The sequence below is a fragment of the Gopherus flavomarginatus genome, chromosome 14, assembly GCF_025201925.1.
Source record: "Gopherus flavomarginatus isolate rGopFla2 chromosome 14, rGopFla2.mat.asm, whole genome shotgun sequence".
Lineage (NCBI taxonomy): Eukaryota > Metazoa > Chordata > Testudines > Testudinidae > Gopherus > Gopherus flavomarginatus.
Genome location: NC_066630.1, coordinates 17,927,135 through 17,950,166, shown reverse-complemented (window position 1 = coordinate 17,950,166; position 23,032 = coordinate 17,927,135). Strand labels below are relative to the sequence as shown.

The 23,032-nt window shown below is 45.2% G+C and overlaps 1 protein-coding gene across 2 annotated transcripts in view; it reads right to left on the bottom strand.

The window, feature by feature from the left end:
* The window catches only part of BEAN1 (brain expressed associated with NEDD4 1), a 116,340-nt gene extending 100,019 nt beyond the window's left edge, over nt 1-16,321 (bottom strand). Inside the window, exons 1-2 of one of the 2 annotated variants that reach the window (XM_050923191.1) lie at nt 16,225-16,321; nt 14,977-15,051 (exon numbers count right to left, since the gene is read on the bottom strand). In XM_050923191.1, coding sequence (XP_050779148.1) covers nt 14,977-15,051; nt 16,225-16,255 — 106 coding nt within the window. In that variant the 5' untranslated portion in view covers nt 16,256-16,321. The remainder of the gene's footprint in view (nt 1-14,976; nt 15,052-16,224) is intronic. The other variant, XM_050923193.1, reaches the window with a different exon arrangement.
* Between the last annotated feature and the right edge of the window lie 6,711 nt (nt 16,322-23,032).

Here is a 23,032-nt window from a genome sequence, read left to right as displayed (position 1 = left end):
TACTCACCCATCCAGACGGCGCAGCATCGATGTCCGCGGCTCTCGTGTCGATTCCGGAACTCCGTTCGGGTTGATGGAGTTCCGGAATCGATGTAAGCGCGCTCGGGGATCGATACATCGCGTCCAGACTAGACGCGATATATCGATCCCCGAGCAATCGATTTTAACCCGCCGATGCCGCGGGTTAGTCTGGACATGCGCTGACTCTTGTAAAGGTTGGTTTATAGTCAATCTACAATAGGAGACACTGTCTCCAAACAGCAGAGGCAGCCTATCCACTCCAAGGGGCTTCTATTGCTGCAATTATCTAATGGCGGGGGGGAGGGGGAGGCGAAGGCACTGTTTGAGGACAAAATACGGGTAAGGGACTAAATTCTGTTGTCACTTACACTGGGGGAACTCCACTGAGGATGGAGTTACTCTAGTGATAGTTGGGCACTGAAGGGTGACTGTCTCAAATTATTTGAGTATTCTAATGGCTCAATCTTAGTACTGACAAGAAAACTGGAGATGCTGAACTTCCAATGTAATCAATTTATTTACCCAGTTCACTTAATTTCATGTGCCTTCTGAAGTCACAAGGGTCTTGATTAAAAATACAGCACTCTAAGTGTTAGATGAAATTATGCCACCAAAATTGGTGGATTGGTCATGTTTCTTGACATCTGGTAAACAGCCAGGGGTGGCTCTAGCCATTTCGCCACCCCAAGCATGGCGGCATGCAGCGGGGGGCGCTCTGCCAGTCCCGCGGGTCCGGTGGACCTCCCGCAGACATGCCTGCAGAGGGTCTGCTGGTCCCGCGGCTCCGGTGGACCTCCCACAGGCTTGCCTGTGGATGCTCCACCGAAGCCGCGGGACCAGCGGACCCTCTGCAGGCACACCTGCGGAGGTCCACTGGAGCCGCCTGCCGCCCTCCCGGTGACCTCCCGTGGCATGCCGTCCCAAGCACACGCTTGGCGTGCCGGGGCCTGGAGCCGCCCCTGTAAACAGCCATTTCCATTCCTGGGCACTGTAGTCCTCTCCTGTATTTCTGGCTGCTTTTTTCTTTTCTTTTCTTTTTTGTTGATACGTTTGTATTAATCTTTCTCTTGGCTACCTGTAGTTAGCACTGGAGCAGAGACTTCAGCGGGGCATCATGTTGCAGAACCCAGTCATTTCTTAGTATTTTGAAACTTGATCTCACATCTGAGCTACATGCAGGAAGCACAGAGTGAAATTCTGTGCCCTATGTTACACAGGAGGCCAGACTAGATGATTGTATTGGGCCCCTCTGGCCTTAAGTCATTTAAATGTTGTTTATTTAAATAGGGCAAGTATTAAATGGTGTCATAAAAAGAGGTGGTAAATACTGAGAAGTGATATGCATTGAATAGCTTTGTGCTCAGTGCAAATCCAAACAATGTATCTTACTCCCCCCACCATGTTTACTGCCTGAAAAGGAATCAGCTTGGTACAATTTCCATAATATCTAATTACCAAGTAATAGTGATCTTGATTAATGTATTGCTGACTGTGAGTAGCCAACATTTGTGTGGATACAGTACAAGGACAGTATATATATATATACTTAACACTCTGAGCATAGAAACACCATATTTTAATATGCTAAGTGAATGGATTCTAATTCCCAAAGGCATTTTCCTTTCTGAAACAAACGTAAACTGTAACAGAAAGGTGTAATAAAAATGTTCAATTGCCAGTACGTAATACTCTGTAGAGGTGCAATGCTTCCTGACAGTGACATTACTAGTCATATGATAGGTGTCACTCAGATTCTTATTCACATTTGTATTCCAGTGGTGGCAGACTCAGAAACAATGCAAATTCATGCAGAACTTGGTGCATCTGATTAGCAAAAAGTCCTAGAATTCAGCCTTCAAATCAATGTAGCACCACTGATGCTACCGCAGTTTGCTCTGGTTGAGGATCTGTCCTCTAGACACTAATATAACCACAAGGTGTCTTTGAAATTTATTCAACAACATAGGTGATTCAATATTGATTTTGATATTTTTGGGTTCAAGCACTGTTTGTTTCAGCAAGGGGTGGTTTTTGGCTTTGATTATTGGGTAGCTAGTGAATCTTATCCAAACTGAAGATCAAACTGACTTGGTACATGACTTAATGTGTGGTGTGAGCAACAAATTGCTTTCTCAGTTGATGTTTCTATCTTGGAACAAACTAAGTGAATCTCCCTTCTGATGCATGATCAGAAAAGAGCTTTTTCCAGAGGTGCCAGGGAGCTGGAGAACAAGCCTGGCAAGTCTTTCAGGTGGAGCAGCTCCAACCTAAACCCCACATAATGAACCTGCCTCCCTGAAACTCTAGAAGTGCTAAGCAGAGCTGGATGGATAATGAACTGTATCTCCCCCAGGATGTAAATTTCAACACCAGGAGACTGTTCATCCCAATCAGCACAAAAAGCCGAACATTTTCATAGTACAAAAATTCTGAAACTTCAATTTGGAAACATTGCAACTACTGTATTGAAATGCCTCCTGCACATTGAAGCATTATAAAATTATATATCAGTAAAAACTGGAGCTGAAACTAAATACTCTATTTTGAAACTTTCCATAGACACCTTAGCAAAATTGACACATTCCCTTGAAATACTGTACTTTGCTACAATTCACCCAGTGCAGACATTATGCCAGCTCGGTCCATAGCACTATGGGAGTTCTTGGTAGCGTAGCTGCCATAACTTAGATAGTGGCCCCTTCCCATCTCTCCTGGTCTGAGAGTTCTGCACTGCACTTGACTGTCCCTTTAACTTAAGTACCCTCTACAAGGCCTATAAAACCTTTTAGCCTTGTAAAAATTCATCCCTGGCTAGTAGTGAATAAGTTGTTACTATCTGATTTGGTTGTTGGGGAAATAACTGGTATTTCCTATAGCTTTATTTGAAACCCAGAAGTTGACTAATCTGGACTGTTAGTCTAAAGGTTAGAGTAAACACTGAATTCCCAGGATTGGAACAACTTTCAATTGTTAATTTGACACACACACTTATTGACAACTGGGATGTAGAAGATCTACCCAAAAGTTGAAAAACTATTCCATGCTATTAAAATAAGAACTGTATGTTGTATATCTTGCTGTAGAAGAATATATAAATGGATGATGCAATTACCATAAAAATCCCTTTTATTCAAATGACTAATTGGATTATATCTGATTTAATTGTGTACTTTCTTTGGTATCAACCAGCTGAGTCTGAAAATGTGCTGATTACTCACCATAGTTAAAGGAACACTATCTGATTTAAAATCATGGCCCCCACTTTCAGCTGTGTTCTGGCACTGTAGCCAGTGATGGGAGGGTCTCACCAGTATAGATGGAATCTCCTAGGGATGCAGAGATAGTGTAAGAACTCTTGTGGCTGGAGGATAGGGTTAGTAGCTGAGGGTTTCCTGAACCTCAGAGATCCCAAGCCCCTTTGCACTGTTGGCATTTAGAGCAGTCTTTCATTGGATACTGTCCCAGCACACAACTATCCCAACATTGGCCAGGTAGCTAAATGCCACTGTTACACCCCACTCCTGAGTTGCATTATGCAGTCTTTGGCTGAAGCAGAAGATAAGAGCTTGATCTGTGGAAACCCAAACCAGATTTCCTGTTTCTATCTATGTGCTGGTACCAAAACCTCAGATCTCATACCCTGAGCTTTGAGGAAGTTCCAGTTGACTCACCATTGCGTTATTCCACTTTTTTTTTTTTTTTGTACCGATATAAATCCATTGAAATCAACAGTAACACACTGGCATAGAGGAGTAACGCATCAGATCCATGTTAGGGACTTGATTCACTGAACTTCGCAACTGGGCCCTTTCTGTCTACAAACTGTTGAACCAGGACTCCAGATCTAAAGATTCCCCAAACATAGGGGAAGTTCAGATCTGGATTGTATTTCTCAAGCTGGACAATGGGAGTGGGATCAGGACCCCATAACATCTCCACTCAGGTATTTCAACTAGGAATCGTTTGCCTTTTTTAAAAATTATTCTAGTTTTTTCTGTAACTGCTTAATCTCCATTAAATTGTCCTGTAAAATATACAATTTGCCAAGAGAAAAAGGGGTTGTGATAGACAGCAGGACAAAAGCATACTGATGTACTGCTCTTCCTAGGTATTGAGGACTTCCAATCAGGGCATGACATTAAGTAACATACCACACAGCTTGTGCTCTGGCACACAATGGAATGAATGTATTGTTAACTGCTGTCAATCTTATTTAACATCTTGGTTTTCTTCTGAGGAAACATTTGATTTTACACATTTGTTTTGTTTAAGGAGCTGGATTGTTAAACTATACAAACATACTTTTCAAAATGATGAAGGCTAAAATAGCAGACACATCCCAAACAAGCTGCTGGTTTTTGTTGCAGAAGGGATTGAGTTCTCCATTACAGTGCAATGGCTGTGCTACTGGCACTGCATTTCAGAACAAGTATAGGTCAGTCTGGATGCCACTTTGGACAAATATGACTAATTACTGCATCTGGTGACTAGATGCTATGGTGATCGATGCCCTAGCAATGTGTATGAAAGACTGATGGAAGTTAATTCTATTGCTCACCTGTACTGCAGGGGTTCAGCTTTCAGTTGCAGAATAGAGTCCATGGCAACAGGCCTGACCATCCTGCCTGTGGAAGGAAGGATAAGGGCAGGGCAGGGAGAGGAAAGCATTCTGTGCTGATGCTCTAGGATCCATGGGGATGGGATGGGCTTGTAAATCTAAAGTCCTGGTGCCTTCTCCGTGGTCTCTAATCCCTGCCTCTGAAGGGAGCAGGGGTTGGGATTTCTGTGCAATGATTTTTCTTTTTTAAATGAACTTTCTACTCCTATTTGGGATGTCTTAAATGATCTCTAACTATCTGTTTGTACGGCAGCTAGTACAGGGGTCAGCAACTTTTGGCACATGGCTCACGAGGGTAAGCACCCTGACAGGCCAGGCCAGTTTGGTTACCTGCCGTGTCCGCAGGTTCGGCCGATCGCGGCTCCCACTGGCCATGGTTCGCCATCCCAGGCCAATGGGGGCGGTGGGAAGCAGCAGGAAACACATCCCTCGGCCCGTGCAGGACTGGCGCTAGGGGTTTGAGCGCCTTAGGCGCCGGGCAATTTCGCCACCCCGCGCGCTGGTCCCGCGGCTCCGGTGGAGCTGCCGCAGTGGTGCCTGCGGAGGGTCTGCTGGTTCGCAGCTCCGGTGGAGCTGCCACAGTCGTGCCTGCGGGAGGTCCACTGGAGCCGCGTGAGGAGCCGACCGTCCACAGGCACCACTGCGGCAGCTCCACCGGAGCCGCTGCCACCCCCCCAGCAAAATACCACCCCCCGAATAATCCTGGCGACCTAGGCGATTGCCTAGGCTGCCTAAATGGTAGCGCCGGCCCTGGGCCCGTGCCACTTCCCACCATCCCCATTGGCCTGGGATGGCAAACCACGGCCAGTGGGAGCCGCGAGTGGCCGAACCTGCGGACATGGCAGGTAATCAAACTGGCCTGGCCCGCCAGAGTGCTTATCCTAGCAAGCTGCGTGCCAGAGGTTGCTGACTCCTGAGCTAGTGCAATGGGGCATGATCCTGCTTGGGAGGGAGGCAGCTTTGGCTGGTACTGCAATCCAAATAGTAAATCACAATGAAGGCCCGCTATCAAACTGTACGTAAGTCTAAAGCTGAAGACTGAAGGACCCAATCCTGAAGCAAAGCTCAATGAGATTTTTCTTAGCCTTAAGTGCTTTAGGATTGGGCACTAAATGTCAAGTGTTTAATGTAACCCTATAGTCAGTGTGTCATGTGTTCACCTCTGTTCCAAATTCACAGAAATTAGAAGTTTATTGCAGCTCTTCATTAACAACCTGGACCTATAGCTGAAGCTGTGGAGACTCCAAGGTTTTAGCTCTGGAGGTCGTCTGCCATCTAAGTGGTGGGCATAGCTCATTCAGAATTGAAAAATAAGAAGCAAAGTTACCCTTTGAAAATAAATCAAACTGGAAGCCCAGGGAGGTGCTGTGTAGGTTGTAAAAAGTCTGACTTCCTAAAGCATAACGTGCCAAAAAATGCAAAATCTCTGCACTTATTGGTTCTGTGTGAGGCCAGCAGTGCAAGGCAACACAAATGCTTTTCTAGCGTTTTTGGTCTGACTGGAGCAATTGCAAGAAAGCTTGCTCTTACGATGAATTTGGCAGACTCAAGACACCGGGATAAGCATCCCAGTTTTAGAGTACTTATCTGAACCAAATCTCCCACCCTTTCATAACTCTCCAAGCACAGCTAACAATCCAGCTATTTTGAAAATCCTGGGCAGAAACACATAAGTAGTTTTACAGCACTTGTCACATATAGTCTGTGAGGCTAGTGGGGCACTTCATCAAAGGTGCTAGGATTCACATCAACCTTGGAACTATATTCACTGAGAAACCAGAGGGGAAGGAGCAGCATGCCAACAGGCCTCAGTGTGGGACTTCTGGCAAACAAAGGGAGGTACAGTATGAGAGGATGTCAGTCTTCAGCAGAGATGTTCCCATCCTCTTTCCCACTATTTACATCCATGTTAGCAATATAATTACAAGCAAAAAAATAGATGGTGAAGTGTAAGAAGCCCAATGAAGTTGAAAGGAAATGCTACACTGACCATGATGGAGGGAAAATTGCCCTCCCTAGGTTTATCCTGATTCCATGCTGCTTTGTCCTGTATTCTGGAACCTTCTCCTCCCCGGTCCCGCTCCCCCACTTAACTATGCAACATACATGTGCCAGCATCTCTGACAGAATTAAGTGGGTGGGCTGAAAATGCAATCACTTCCAAACCTGCAGGGTCAGGGAAAATCTGCATTTCTGTACAGTCTACTCTGTGCCTGGAGTTTTCTGGCCCCTGGAAAAAAAATAACATCTTGCTCTTATAACACCGGCAATCCAGACTGAAATATAGGCTAGAAACAGTCAGGAGATTCTAGGAAAACTGCTAAGAGTCTGCAGGCAGGAGGACAATAGCTGGAAAAGGGAACCCTGATTTCAGGCGACATTAACCCAATAGTGGCTGAAATGAAAATAATAGGAAAGCAAACAAATGGTGTGTATATAGGGAAGGCCTCTAACTTCTCAATAGTGGGTGAAGGACATGTTTGACAGTCTGCACTTGGATTACAAGCACTCTGGGGATGCAACCGTTCTGTCAAAACACTGGAGCCTGGAGGGTGAGGGAGGGGGCACTGCAACAATCACCATTGGTACCCTGCCCAGGAGGAAGGCTGGAGAGAGCATGCCTGCATCCTCCCCAGGTATGTTCCATGTGTTCTCTGTATCAGCAACAGGATGGTGCAGATTGTTCCAAGTGTGCTGGCCAAGCTCCGTGGATTTGCATGTAAGGAGAGGGGAATGACCCCCACCTTTTCCCTATCCCTCTTCAGAGTGCTTTGCTCCCAGGGGAGAGGAAGTGAGCAACTTCTGCTCTTCCCAAAGCAAAGGGCCAGTTGAGAGAAGCCTTTCTGTGGTCCCACAAAGGGAGTGGGCATGAGGCTTTTTACACATCCCTTACAGAGAACACAGTTCCAGTCCATCCCTTCCATGAAATAGGAAATAGATGACAGAGACAGGGAAAAAGCCCTGCCCACTCCCCAAAATAGTGGATGCATTATAAGGATCTCTTCTTTGGGCATGGAACATGTTGCTGGGGACAACCAAAGCTGTGAGCCACTACTACCCCTCTGCCTCAGCAAGAGCGAACCTAGCTAGAGATCAAACTGTTGGCTCCTGGCAACCCCAGTGTAGCATCCTCACCAGCAAACTCCTTAAGGCTCTCCTGACCCATACCTGACCTCGCAGGTGAAAAATCAGTGAATTCCAGGCTCAGTTTCTCAACTGTTCCTCTGCAATGCACAGTTCCTGTCACTGATCATTCACAGAGATATTAAATTCATTGCCCTCTTAAATTTAAGCTGTAATTTACTGACTCTTTAACTGAGGCAAACACACACTTCTCTTTAAGCACAGCACTGAGTTGATTTATAACAAGTTGATTAACAAAAGGACATGGCTAAGTGATACCAATTAGCAGGGATAAAGGTAGAAATGGTTACAATCAAATAGATAAAAGACAAACAATCTAGCAAGATGCAGTCTTTGTTCAAGATGGTTTCTCTCACCCACAGTCTCCTTTCTAGCTTTGACTGGCCAGGCTGCTCAGGATCTGTCACAGAGATGAAATCACTTGGTTCCTTTGTCTACTAAGGCAAAAGATAAAGATGGTCTCTGCTCCTTTATCCCTAAAAGGATGTCTTTATTTCACAAGTCAGGAAAGCCCCTGCCATATGCGCCCTTATAACATGCAGTATGGCAAGGGGGAAACAAACTGTAGAGAGGTGCAGGGTAGTCTGTGAGCAGGAAAGGTACAAAATCCCTTTCATTGCATAGCTGTCTCAAGTCTTTTTGCAAAACATCCACCTGTAAAAAGGAGTTTCAGTCGAGGAGCATAGGGAGCAGTTGCTCTGAGTGACCCCATCCACTGCAGATTAGTTATTGCAGCTCAGGTATGGCAAAACCTGCATTCCTCCTCACTTCTGTGAACGTACATGATTTCTGCTGTGGTGGCAGTGGGGTGGCTTTGCTTTGCATGGAGACTGGGGCAGGATTTGGGGAACATATACAGGTGGCCTGGTCCCCCTGGCAACACAATTCCATAGGGCTCCTTGGATGGGTGGAGGCTGGAAATCGCTGATACTGGTGGATCTGTTTGGTGATTCAATCACCTATGCATTTCCACCATCCATTGTGCACTGAGATAAGAATACAGGGAGTTGCAGCAACCTCTGCTCTTCCTCCGACTGCTTAAGTAGTAAACATTTGCTACCGGATCCATGAAACCACTGAGCCACAGGCCCCACTCAGGTATATCTCCAAGTTAATCTTTGAGCTGGAGTACAGGAAGTGCTGTGCTTGTCAGGCTCCTTGATTCCTGGGCAGGGTGACTGCCTCAATTTTACTATAGAGGAGGGCCCACAGAGGCTGGAGGGATGGGAAGAAGCAGGATTTGTCACTAGGAGCAGAAGCTGAGCCTGCAGTCGTGGCTGCAGAGTGACTATTTTGTTTGCTTGATAAGGATTTGGTTGTTCACGAGTTAATGCTTATTCAACCTTCATCCTCTTCATGGAGTCACAGAGCACAGCTGGCAGCCCTGTAGTCAATGACAACACAGCCTGAAGCCAGCTGTGCTGCTGCTCGGTGTATGTGGGGACTCAAGTGGAGCACTGAGGCAATGGTCTCCTGAATGTCTATTCAAGGATATGTAGGATTAGGGGCAGGATATTCTGCAGAATTTTCTCAGTAGTGGTGTGTGTGTGTGTGTGTTTTTGTTTTTTAACGGCCCTGCCCTTTGCTGGCTTCATCTTCATGCACCCGGGACAAAGCCACAGAATTTCTGAATGTGTTCCTTCATGTTTTTGAAGCTAATTCTTTTAAGGGCAAGTTTTCAAAACCTGCAAAGTTCAAGATGAGGCAATCAAAGAATTTTTTTTTATCAGGCCTGTCCACATGCATGCAGTTATCCTGATTAACACCTGTCACTTTGGCCTTTTGACTTGTGTTCATAAGCTGAATAATTGCATCTGCAAACTAGGTATACAACTGCACATGTATCTCTGCCTGCTTTTAAATTATTTCTTCAGAGGGGATCACCTGGAAGTGAAAAAGGCAGTGACTTGAGGGGAGGAAAGCGAGCTTGAAGACCGTGTCCTGCTTGCCTAGCTATGTGAACAACTTTGGCCCATGTTCACCTAACTATCAAGAGAATGGGGCTGAAGTTCATGACTGCAGATTGAACTGAAACTATTTAAAGTTATTTGTAGAACTGGTTTAAATGTCTCCCCTCATTTCCATCTGTCTTCAATAGAAAAGCTTTTGGTTTTCAATAAAAAGTTAAACTTCTTTTCAGATGGCAAACTTTTTTTAATTGAAAACTTGAAACTTTGGGCAGAAACCAAACACTTTGTGGAAAAACTTTCATTTGACAGAAAAATAGGTTTTAGACTAACTGTTTTTTATGGAAGGCTTTCTATCAGCCCTGTTAATGTACAATTCAAGTCAAATGCTTCACCTAGTCATACTACTGAATTTTAATCTAATCTCCGAGCTCTTGACCACCAAGCTGGAGGTCAAGGGCTGGCTCTCCTGTTCTGGTTTTGACCAGAGATTGCATCCTGGACCTGAGAACTTCCCCAGTGAAAGTTTTTGGCTATGATAAATCCAAAATTTTTCTTACATGCACAAAACTGTCATCAATATTTTGTTAGGAGGTGGAGGCAAGACTCTAGTCTCTCTGACCCACCTGCTCAGGAGAGTGAGTAGCAACCCTGTGGAGCTTGCAATATGCAGAAACATTAGACTGGCCATAGTCTGAATTTCTGGTTTGGCCATCTCTAATTACACAAGTTAGGTACAGAAGAGTTTTACAATTCTCATTACAAGCATTATCCTAATTAAAAGCAATTACCAAGGCGTAGAGTCTGGCTGAACTCTGCTCCGTACATGATCCTTTGTGCAAAGGTGGGAGGGGAAACAAAGTTCGCTTAAAGACAGAATAGCACCAGGGCTGCTCTAAAATATGCTGACTCCATCAGCACAACTGCACTAGGACCCTCTGCTAGCCTAGATTCCACGGACGCACAAGGTACTCTAGACAAGCTCTTTTGTACACCAGTCAACAACTGCCTAATGCAAGGGGTTGACAGGAGAATGGGGAAGAAACCTGCATTGTCACTATCTGTGCTATACTTGCTATATGGATATACAGAGAATCTCTGTCTCCAGGGCTGCCAGTCTGGCAAATTTCACAAGTATGAAGTTCTATTCAAAAGCTATTTTTAAATCTCTCTTGACTAGGATTTTATCCTCAGCGTCATTAGAAAATGGTGCACTGCACATGTGTGGTTTATCTCAAGCATGAATTTCAATAGTCATTACGGAATGGGCTTCTCTGGTTTGCATGGCCAGGAAATTTAATTCCTTTTACACTGCTGTAACACTTTTTGCTGTAACTCTGGGATCAAGGCCTACCAGTATGCAGGGATCTAATGCAGTAAAACGCAGACAACTACATATTTCTTCTGGAGTGATGGAAATGGAGTTTGGAGGGACCAGGGAGGGGAACATGAAGGAATCCTGCTAGGGGAGGGAGTAGGAAAAAATCTCTGGAGGAGAACAGGGATGAAGAAACTACTTTGAGGGGGAGAATATCAAGGAATGTGGGGAGGAGGAATGGATGGAAAGTGTGCATTATGACAGGGACCCCAAAGGTTTAACAGATCTGGATCATATAGGTAGACTAGTGCTATGTACTTGAACTGTGAATATCATGCACAGTTAGCTGAATGCAAAAATTCATTAGAAAATGGCTAAACAGTACTTTAAACACTGAAGCAAGAACATGTTATAATGTTTCTTATGGCCACAGGTTTTCCATGACATTGGAAGGTTTTTTAATCATCAGTTCTGTTTTCTTAAGCAGCCCTTTAGTAGCTTTAATAAGGTGAGCTTTTAGAGTTGTCCATATCTTTTGGAAGGCCACGGTTGGAAGCCCTTCCCCTTTTTAAAAAAAATGATATTGTTTGGGTGATGGTGGTTAACAATATCATCAGCAATGTTCAGTCAGAACTCCACATGCACTCCTCCTGAGGGTCGAAATGACAGTCTGGACCTATACATTGAATGCTTCCGCCAGCGTGCACAGGCAGAAATCGTGGAACAACAACATCGCTTGCCTCACAACCTAAGTCGTGCAGAACGCAATGCCATCCACAGCCTCAGAAACCACCCTGACATTATCATCAAAGAGGCTGATAAAGGAGGTGCCGTTGTCATCATGAACAGGTCTGACTACCAAAAGGAGGCCGCCAGACAACTCTCCAATACCAAATTCTACAGGCCACTTCCCTCAGATCCCACTGAGGAATACATAAGAAACTACAGCATCTACTCAGGACACTCCCTACACTAACACCAGAAGAAATCAACATACCCCTAGAGCCCCGACCAGGGTTATTCTATCTACTACCCAAGATCCACAAACCCGGAAATCCTGGACGCCTCATCATCTCGGGCATTGGCACTCTCACTGAAGGACTGTCTGGATATATGGACTCTCTACTCAGACCCTATGCCACCAGCACTCCCAGCTATCTCCGTGACACCACTGATTTCCTGAGGAAACTACAATGCATTGGTTACCTCCCAGAAAACACCATCCTAGCCACCATGGATGTAGAGGCTCTCTACACAAACATCCCACACACAGATGGAATACAAACTGTCAGGAACACTATCCCTGACGATGCCACAGCACAACTGGCTGCTGAGCTCTGTGCCTTTATACTTACACACAACTATTTCAAATTTGATGACAATATATATCTCCAGATCAGTGGCACTGCTATGGGCACCCGCATGGCCCCACAATATGCCAATATCTTTATGGCTGACCTGGAACAACGCTTCCTCAGCTCTCGTCCACTCATGCCCCTTCTCTACCTACGCTACATTGATGACATCTTCATCATCTGGACCCATGGGAAGGGGAGACTGGAAAAATTCCACCACGATTTCAACAGCTTCCACCCCACCATCAACCTCAGCCTGGACCAATCTACATGGGAGGTCCACTTTCTTGACACCACGATGCAAATAGGTGATGGTCACATTAACACCACCCTATATCGAAAACCTACCGACCGCTATGCCTACCTTCATGCCTCCAGCTTCCATCCCGGACACATCACACGATCCATTGTCTGCAGCCAAGCACTGAGGTACAACCGCATCTGCTCTGACCCCTCAGACAGAGACCAACACCTACAAAATCTCCACCAAGCATTTTCAAAATTACAATACCTGCACGAGGAAATAAGGAAACAGATCAACAGAGCCAGACGTGTACCCAGAAGCCTCCTACTGCAAGACAAACCCAAGAAAGAAACCAACAGGACTCCACTGGCCATCACATACAGCCCCCAGCTAAAACCCCTCCAACGCATCATCAAGGATCTACAACCCATCCTGGACAATGATCCCACACTTTCACAGGCCTTGGGTGGCAGGCCAGTCCTTGCCCACAGACAACCTGCCAACCTGAAACATATTCTCACAGTAACTGCACACCGCACCATAATAACTGTAGCTCAGGAACCAATCCATGCAACAAACCTCGATGCCAACTCTGCCCACATATCTACACCAGCGACACCATCACAGGACCTAACCAGATCAGCCACACCATCACTGGTTCATTCACCTGCACATCCACCAATGTAATATACGCCATCATATGCCAGCAATGCCCCTCTGCTATGTACATCGGCCAAACTGGACAGTCTCTACGGAAAAGGATAAATGGACACAAATCAGATATTAGGAATGGCAATATACAAAAACCTGTAGGAGAGCACTTCAACCTCCCTGGCCACACTATAGCAGACCTTAAGGTGGCCATCCTGCAGCAAAAAAACTTCAGGACCAGACTTCAAAGAGAAACTGCTGAGCTTCAGTTCGTCTGCAAATTTGACACCATCAGCTCAGGATTGAACAAAGACTGTGAATGGCTTGCCAACTACAGAACCAGTTTCTCCTCTCTTGGTTTTCACACCTCAACTGCTAGAACAGGGCCTCATCCTCCTTGATTGAACTGACCTCGTTATCTCTAGCTTGCTTGCCAGCATATATATACCTGCCCCTGGAAATTGCCACCACATGCATCTGAAGAAGTGGGTATTCACCCACAAAAGCTCATGCTCCAAAACGTCTGTTAGTCTATAAGGTGCCACAGGATTCTTTGCTGAATGTTCAGTCAATATCTGCTGGTCTTGAATTTGCTTTACAGCCCTAGCCTGGCATGTTTTTGCTAGGAGTTCAGGTTCAAAGCCAAACTGAAGTTATGGCAAATACTTAAACTCTGAAATTCAGTGACTTTGATCTCTTTAGATTTGCCAAGTAGTCAGCTTTATGGGTCAAATTCTGCTCTGCTGCAGCAGGGCCCAATCCTGCAAACATTAACAAGAACAACTTTTCTTACTGTAGTCCCACTGAGCTCACTGTTCAGGGTAGCATGCTGTAAGGTTCATAGTTTTCCAGGCCCTAAATGTGGAGTAGTTCCACTGACTATATAACTGAAAGCAGAATTTGCCCATTGTCCGTCTCTCAAACTTCAGACCTAAACTGAATTATTCTTACCATGATGACGGTCCAGTTCTTGTTTTTTGTTATGGAAGAGTTAATCTATATTTACATTATTTCAGCAATACTTTCTCTGTGGGGAAAAAATGTCTGTCATCCTTCATATGTCTTCGTCTTCACTTTTCTTTGCTTAGTAGGGTCCTGATCCAGCATCAGAACCTGTTAGCATGGATTTCTACATCCATCTGGATTCCCATGCTAGATTTAGGGCCTTAAAGTTAATACTCCCTATTAAGATTTTTCATGCAATGACTACCCAAAAAATAAAAATAAAATAAATTTTAAATTTGTCATTTTGTAGACACTTCTCTTCTGACAGTAACTGTCAAAAATGGTGTGGAATTTCTGAAACCACAGGCAGCTTAATGTCCGCCTAGCCAGATTGCAAATCAGTTTTGTCAGGAAAGGGCTTATGTGGTGTTGTGGCTGAAGACATTTTAAATAGCAGGAAAGAAGGCAAATATAGCTAAAGAATTGGAGACTTTTAAAGTCTCCATCTTACAGGCTTTGTTCTCAGGCAAATCTCCCTGACTTCAATGAGTTTTTTGCCTGAGTAAGGATTGCAGGATTTGACCTTTAAATAAATGAGACCTTTAAATAATGGCACAGTTCTGTTAACACAATTGTTTTCTTAGGCAGAAAGCTATTTGCGCTTTACTGGATTGATACCTTATCTTCTAGAAGACTTTAAATATAATATTTGTACAACTGTACATGACTGTGAGCATGCCATGAAAGCAGTTTTTTAAAAAAAGATTACTTACAGAGATTGGAATAATTGCTGCCTATTCCAATGTGGATGGAGCTTCCAGAGATGAGAGGAAGATGTAAGAAAAGAACTAAGGAGGGAAATAAAAAGAGTCCTTAATAGCAGTTTTGTCTCAGAGCCAGATGTCATTTGATGACACAAGTTGTTGCTAAAGTGCACCCACTCTCTAGTGACAGAGCTGTATATTTCAGATTGTGAATCCACAACAGATGCAGTTTGAATGTGTAAATAAAATGAGTTGTTGCTTCGAATTTCCTAGGAATCAGTCTGTTTTAGGAAGTGCTATTATACAAGACTTCAGTGCATTAAGGATTCCAAAAAGCCATGTTTAGACAACACTGTCATGCAAATAGGCTAATTATTATTGTTAAGCATTTAGTCAATTACTGAAATGGGCACCTACCCTGGCAAGGCAAAATAATGCTTTCCTAACTTGCTTACATAAATTAGCTGTGTGCCAAAGTAGGGTTGGAATAGTAAAATGTATCCTGGAATGTATACAAAATTTCTCACTATTTATTTTAAATATTAAACTACTTTAAAGATTTAAATTTAAATAAAATACACGTGTACACCATATAGGCAACAAAATACACACACAAAAAAGTAACCTAACTCATAGAAGATGTTTTCTTAAGAAGACAATTCAGTTTCTCTATTATTACATAGAAAACAAGCATTATTAAATTAAAAAAAATTAACTCCTTTGCAGATTAAACTATATTAAGTATCTCCCTCCCTCTATACGCGACTGCTCGCCCTCAAACTATTTTATAACTAGCATAGAAATATTTCTAATCTTGCCCCCTTAACTAGTAAGAGAGAAAGACCCTACTCTGCATTTCTTGTTAAAGGCACATGGCCCCTCTGTTTAACACTTTGGGGGGGGGGCGCGGCGGTGGCGAGGAGATGAGTGTCTAACACATCTCAAAGTTCCCCCATCAAACCTCCACGCTGATGCTGTACCCTAATGGTGGATGGGGGGCAGGAGGGAGCCACCGACGCCGCACAGCGCAGCGCTTATTGCTCCCTCCCCGCTGTTGGCCGAAGAACGCCGCAGCCTTACCTAGCCCTGCCCGCCCTGGGCTCTGAGCAGCCGCAAGCGCCGTGCCTAGGCGGGGCCGGGGCTGCGCGGAGAGTGTGGGTTTCCCCCCGGGGGTGGCGATGCCTCTGCAGGGCGGTGACCCCTGTGGAGGGCTGGGGCAAGGGGCAGCCCCAGGGCACAGCGCCGCCCATCCCTTACCCGAGCACACACAGGCGGCCGCGCTCTCCATGCGCCTCGGCGACAGCTGGCGGGGCTCCCAGGCGGCTCATGGGCGGCGGAGCGGCGGCGGCGGCGGGGGAAGAGGCGAGCGCGGCTCCCAGGCGCGGACGCTGCCCGCCGCCTTCTCGGGTCGGGCGGGCAGGAGCAGCAGCGGGCGGCCCAGCAGGGACCAGGCGCCCATGGAGATGGCGGGGGGCGGCGAGTGACCTCAGCCCGGCAGGGGCCAGCAGGCGGCGGCGGGTCCCTCCCAATGGCCGGGGGCCATCGCTGTCACCCCCCCTCCCGGCGCGCGGGGGAAGGGGCGGTGCCAGCCACGCGCGGGGGCTGGTGCTCGCCGCCTGCCCGCGGAGCCCGGGATCCCGCACCGCGAGGGCTAGAGCAGCCGCTGCGCGGGGAGCGCGGGGGAGCCGCGCGGCGGAGCGGGGCCCCCGGGAGCGGCCGGATCACCCCGCGCAGCGCTCGTCCTCCGGGAAGGTCGCACGGTACCGGAGGCGGAGTGCGGCCGTGACTTGCCCAGCGCCAGGCGGGGCGTGTAACAGCGAAGGGCTGGTCCGGCACCCTGGCTCTGCGCTGAGCATCCTCCAGCTAATCCTCAAAGGCACCGGGGGTGCTGAGCCGCTCGCAGAGTTTGGCTCCATGATTTTGGATATCTCCAAATAGCTTCCTCCGGCACCAGTTCTTGCTTTCTGTTCCCTCCCCCCCATGAAACCCAGCCTTGGGCTAGGGGTTACGTGGAGAACATTTTTTGGGGGAGGGGACGACACATCACTTCGCTCTCTATGTTTCCCCTTTTCCTCTCCTCCTGCTCTCACGGTCACTTTCGGGGAGGGGGTATGAGGAGAGGATTGACAAGGTTCTGCTTTGTTTGTAAATATTCCATGATTTTCTTGCTCTGATGAGGTGTTGAACGCATGGTCATCCTGTGGAAATCGTTGCCAGGGGATGTAATTTGTGAAAGCCAAAGGTATAACTAGGTTAAAAAAAGAACTAGATAAATGGAGGATAGATCCATTAATAGCTGTTACCCAAGATAGTCAGGGGTGCAACCCCATGTTCCAGGTGTCCCTAAACCACCACTGCCAGAAGCTGGGACTGGACAACACAGGATGGATCACTTGATTATTGCTCTGTTCTGTTAATTCCCTCTGAAGCCTCTGGCACTGTCTGCTGTCAGAATACTGGGCTAGATGGACCTTTGGTCTGACTTAATATGGCCATTCTTTTGTTCTTATTGACAACCTGGAAACCTGAACAGTTATGAATCCAAGCAGGGTCCACTCTGATAGGTGCTGTATAAATATAGACGTAGACACTGGCCCTACTTTATTTATTATTGACTAAAAATCAGCTTAAAGGGGCACAACTGTGGAAATAAGTAAACACCAAGGAGGGAAAGGAATTGTTTGGGTGGTGCAAGGGATTATGATAATAACTGGATTAAATTAAGAAAGAACAAATTTAGGCTGAATATCAGCAAAAAACAAAACACTTTCTAATGGTGAGATCTATTGCAGGGGCGGCTTTAGGCCGATTCCCCCGAATTGGGCCCTGTGCCTAAGAGGGCCCCACGTCCGCGCCTAAGAGGTCCCTGTGCCCTAAAGAAGAGTGGAAGTCTGGTCTTCGGCGGCACTTCGGCGGTGGGTCCTTCACTTGCTCTGGGTCTTCGGCAGCATTTCCGTGGCAGGCCCTTCAGTGCCATGGAAGACCTGGAGCGAGTGAAGGACCCACTGTTGAAGTGCTGCTGAAGACCCGGATCCCCGCCAGGTATTCAAATCGGGCTCCACACTTCCTAAAGCCGGTCCTGTCTATTGGATCATAGAAAAGTCTCCCAGGGCAAGCAGGGAAGCCCCAATACAAGAGACATTTAAAGTAATAAGTTCTAGAATATATACTGTAGTAAACACATCTGCTTTAGTAATTCTGTTTCCTGTTAACCTGTGTACATACCCAAGCCTGCAAACAATTTTTGCTGTAATGTGATACTTATTGAGCTCTCTATTCATGCGAGCAAGCAGCAATGAGAGTTGACTAAGTTACCTAACCCTGAATGATGCCTTCCACCTCCTCCCACACTTTTGACTAGTTCTGTGGTTCTGTGAACAACTTCCCTGATATTTCAACAACTTATTTAGGCCCAGTGCTTGAGCTATCTGAATTTCTCATTGGTTCCATGATGATGTTCTTAGGATTGTCATGAAGTTTGCAAATGGTCCCAATTTGGGAATTTTAAGATTTGTTTACCAGATGGGCAGCTTGCTGCTGCTCTAGGTTTCTTTTTACCTAAGTAGCCAATGATTTATTAAGCTTTGTTGAACTTCAGTTTGTCTCATGGCCTTTGGAAGTATATTTCGTTCTCTATCATTGGTGACTTGTCCCGATGACACTGTACATTTTGTGTAATTCCCAGAAATACTGGCTGTGAGATGCTGAAGAGCTTCAACTCACTGATTTCCGTAGGTGGGTAAGGGCTGTCAGCACCACAGAGGACAGGGCCCCCTGAAAACAATCCTGTCTCTTCTGTATTGTGTTTATACAGTGCCTAGCACAATGAGGCCTCTAAGAGCTATTGTAATACACTTACATAATATTATCAACAAATACCCCCATCCTAAAATTCACCCCTGAAAAGTCAGTTGCTAACTTGTAACATCTTCCTCAGTCTATGCTGTCTAGAGATTTGCATCCTGTCTTGGTAGAACAGGTACAAATTATGACAAAGGTAGGTCTACACTCCAGCTCAGAGTGTGTCTCAGAGGCAAACGCTAACTCTGTTCAAGCAGTGTGGACATTGCAGCACAAGTTAGCCACCCAAATACAAGCTTGCCTGACCCCCAGTTCCCAACTCAGGTTGCTAGCCCATGTCACAATGTTCACACTGTGGTTTTTAGTGCATTCGTTCAAGTGGACGTTAATGCATATTTTATCTACTTGGGCTGGGATGCATGCTCCCAGTGTCTTTCATCCGGATATATCGCAAAATGTTTCACGAACTACATGCCTTATATAGGAACTGCTTCACCAAGCAATAAAGTATAGCTACTTCAGGGGCAAAAATGAGTAGTTGTTTAACAGTGCACATTAAAACTCTGCAGCAGTTTAGAGTAAGATAATAATAATATTTTATCCACTTTAAACTCCAAGAGCAACTCTGGATAGGTGGACTTTATGCCAGTTTTGGTGATGTACCCCTGTTAACCAGGACATCAGCACTAGTGCTTTATCTTGCAGAAAATGCTAACTCTAGCCAAGATTATTCAAAAGTATGAGACACAAATTTAGGTTTCTCAGTCCACATCAGGCATTTAAATAAACTGCCAGATTTTTTAAAGTGCTGAGTATGCAGCTGCTCCTCTTGACTTCAGAGAGAAACTGCTCAGTGGTAAGTACTTCTGAAAAACAGATTGTCTAACCTCAGGGCTCTGTCTCTAAAACTCTTTGGCCCCCTCTATAATGAGAGCTGTGGATGCTGTGTTGTTTAGATGTGTCAGTTTATGCACCCAAGTTTGATCTAAGTCACTCCTCAAAAGCCTAAGGAATCAGTATGTCATAACCAGGATTGAAATTGTGGAGTTCCTGCTCCCCAGGTCTGCAGACTACTATCACTTAGAGGAATTAATAGATTTGAGTGAAGGAGAAGCCATAGAAAATGTTGACTAGGATAGTTCCTGATTGAGCTGAATACTTTTAAAAAAAATCTGAACAACTATTTATGAAAGACCCTTTCCATTTCGCAACATATACTGTGACTTAGCACAGCTTTGTTTCTAGGTCAGACCATACAGTATATAATATGAACCAATAAAATCTACTGTAGCATTTTCACAGCACACACATAACTTTCCTGCCAGTCAGTAACACTGACACTGTGCACACATTAAATGGTATAGATTTTGCTTATGGCTTCTAACCTCTTGATGATTAAGGAGATCATACAATACATTCCCACATTCCATTGTTTGTTTTTTCTGGGTCAGTCATGCACCGAATGAAACCAGCACATACTGCTGAGTTCAGGTCAGAATCTTGTTTGCACACTTGGTGCAATAAATCAGCAATAATGTGCATCTCCTTGGCTATACTATGGGAACATATATATTTAGTCAAATTCATTATTTTTTTTCTTTTTTGTTTTGGCAAAAGACTTTTAATTATAAAGAGAATCTCACAGAAGATGAATGAATCACACTCAGAGAGCAGTTTGCTGTGTTGATGTCATAACATTCCTTCCCAGATCTGGACCTTAGCATCCAAAATATGGGTGTTAGCATGAAAACCTCCAAGCTTAGTTACCAGCTTGGACCTGGTAATTGCTGCCACCAGCTAGGAATTATACAGTGCCTAGCTCACTGTGGTCTCCCCAAAACCTTCCCTGGGGGACCCCCAGACTCAGATGCCTTGAGTCTTACAACAAAGGGAAATAACCCCCTCCCCTTGTTCCCTTGTTACTTCCTCCCAGGCTCCCCTCCCTGGACGACCCTAGGAGATTCCCTGCTTCCAGTCCTGAAAACAAGTACCGAGAGAGCTAATCTCTCTTCCCCCTCACCCAGAGAGTATGCAAAGTCAAGCTTAGTAAATCTAACACAAAGAGATTTTCCCCCTGACTTCTTCCTCCCACCAATTCCCTGGTGAGCTGCAGACTCAATTCCCTGGAGTCCCCACTAAAGAAAAACTCCAACAGGTCTTAAAAAGAAAGCTTTATATAAAAAGAGTGAAAAAGGACATAATATAGAGTCTCTGTATCAAGGTGACAATATACAGGGTCAATTGCTTAAGAAAAAAAGTGAATAAACAGCCTTATTCCAAAAGAATACAATTTAACACATTCCAGCAACTACACACATGTAAATACAAAAGAAAACAATATAAACCTATTGTCTAACTATCCTTGTACTTACAATTTGGAAACAGAAGATTAGAAAACCTGGAGATAGAAAAATCACTCTCAGAGCCGAGAGGGCACAGACCCAAGACAAAGAACAAAGAACTCACACCCAAAACTTCCCTCCACCCAGATTTGAAAAAGTCTTGTTTCCTGATTGGTCCTCTGGCCAGGTGTTTCAGGTTACTGTTGTTACCCCTTTACAGGTAAAAGAACATTAACCCTTAGCTATCTGTTTATGACAGTTGAACACTAAGTTTTCATACAGAGAGCGAGTGCAAGGACAAAAACATTGAGTTTCAGCTACCAAGGTTTGTTCATATTCAGACTAGTTTATCTCGCTAATATCACAAAACAAGAAGCATCTGTATTTCAAAAGAGGCTCCTTACCTTGTGATTTACATATTGTATCTCTATGTTATTTTCCTTCAGTCATGCCAGAAATGTGTTTTCCTAATATTTTGAAATGTGGATCTTGACTAACTGTTGGAAACTCAAGATTCATTTGCATTCGGATCACCATGATATTCTCTGTGGATGGAATTGTGAAGGGGTGACGTTGGCTGTGACTATTTCTCCTTGTATTAATAATGGGCATTCAGTGAGAAGCCTTTGCTGAAGACAGATCATTTTATTCCTGGATGATCTTACATTTTTCTTCTATCCAGGGACTTCATTGTGGTTAAGCCACACAGTTAGTACAGGGATCTTCAGCCACGTTACCACCTTCTGCAACTAAGAATTTCCTTTAGATTGCTGTTTCTGAGTGCTGAATTGAAGCTGAAGAATGGTGGCAATGTGGTGACTCATAGGTGCATTTTGAAATGGCTGTCCATTTTCGGTAAGATAAAATTAATATTTTAACCATATCTCTAAGTGACTGACTGATACACCCCAGACATCTCTTAAACATTTTAAAAGTCAACATTTAAATAAACTGCATCTCATCATACTGTTACAGAAAAGGTGGTAATGAAATGTATGTTATAGACTTGTTGGGCCATAGTATGGGCTTTTGCTAAAATACTTCACCATATCAGATGTGAGCATGGTTGTTTGGGAGGATATAGGACTTACTTCTCTGGATGGAGAATCCCAGGCCTTGTCTAGAATATCACCATTGATTTAGCACCAGCGAATCTCTGGCACGGGTAGCATATACAGGCATTTTTGCCATCGTGTCATCTACCTGTCTTTTGAGCCTGGTCTACATTTGCATTCCTGTCATAGCTAGCACAGGTGCACCTAAGCTAGGTTAACAATGGAAGAATGTTCCCGGTGTAGAGCAGCTCCAGACAATCTGGCTCCAGTAGGCATGGGTTATAGTTGTACCTGTCTGAGAACTTCCACTGTGTTTCAGAGCAGCCCAACAAAGAGGAGGCAGGGGACAGGATTAACACACATGCCTACCTGGACTAACCCCAGCTCAGTACTGAGGAAAGGCACCTTGAAGTGAGGGAAGATGTGACTTTGGACAGGGCGTTCCCAAGTCCAGGTGCAGGGAAGAAATACAGGACATCATAGGGATAAAGAGACTGAGACATTTTTGACTAAGAACTGTGTGTCTTAGGCCTTGTCTGCATTAAGGTTTCTGCAGTGGGTTGTCTTGCAACTGTGGTTTAGCTGAACTCGTGTTGACTATGGCGTCACAGGGTAGCTGGTCCTTGTGGATAGGCTAAGCCCAGTTCTCCTGCCCCTCATCCAGGGGAACCCAATCCTGCCAATTAAAGAGGGCCGGGCTGCCACTAGGCAGTTGTAGGAGATTGACTGACAGACTCCCCAGGCTGTGCCCTAGGGAGGAAAGACCCACCCTAGAGCAGAGCCAGCTCCTGTGATGACTCTCTGGAGCAGAGGGCCAGAGGTTCAGGGAAGCAGCCTTGTGCCTGTTGTTCTAGGAAGGGAGCTGTG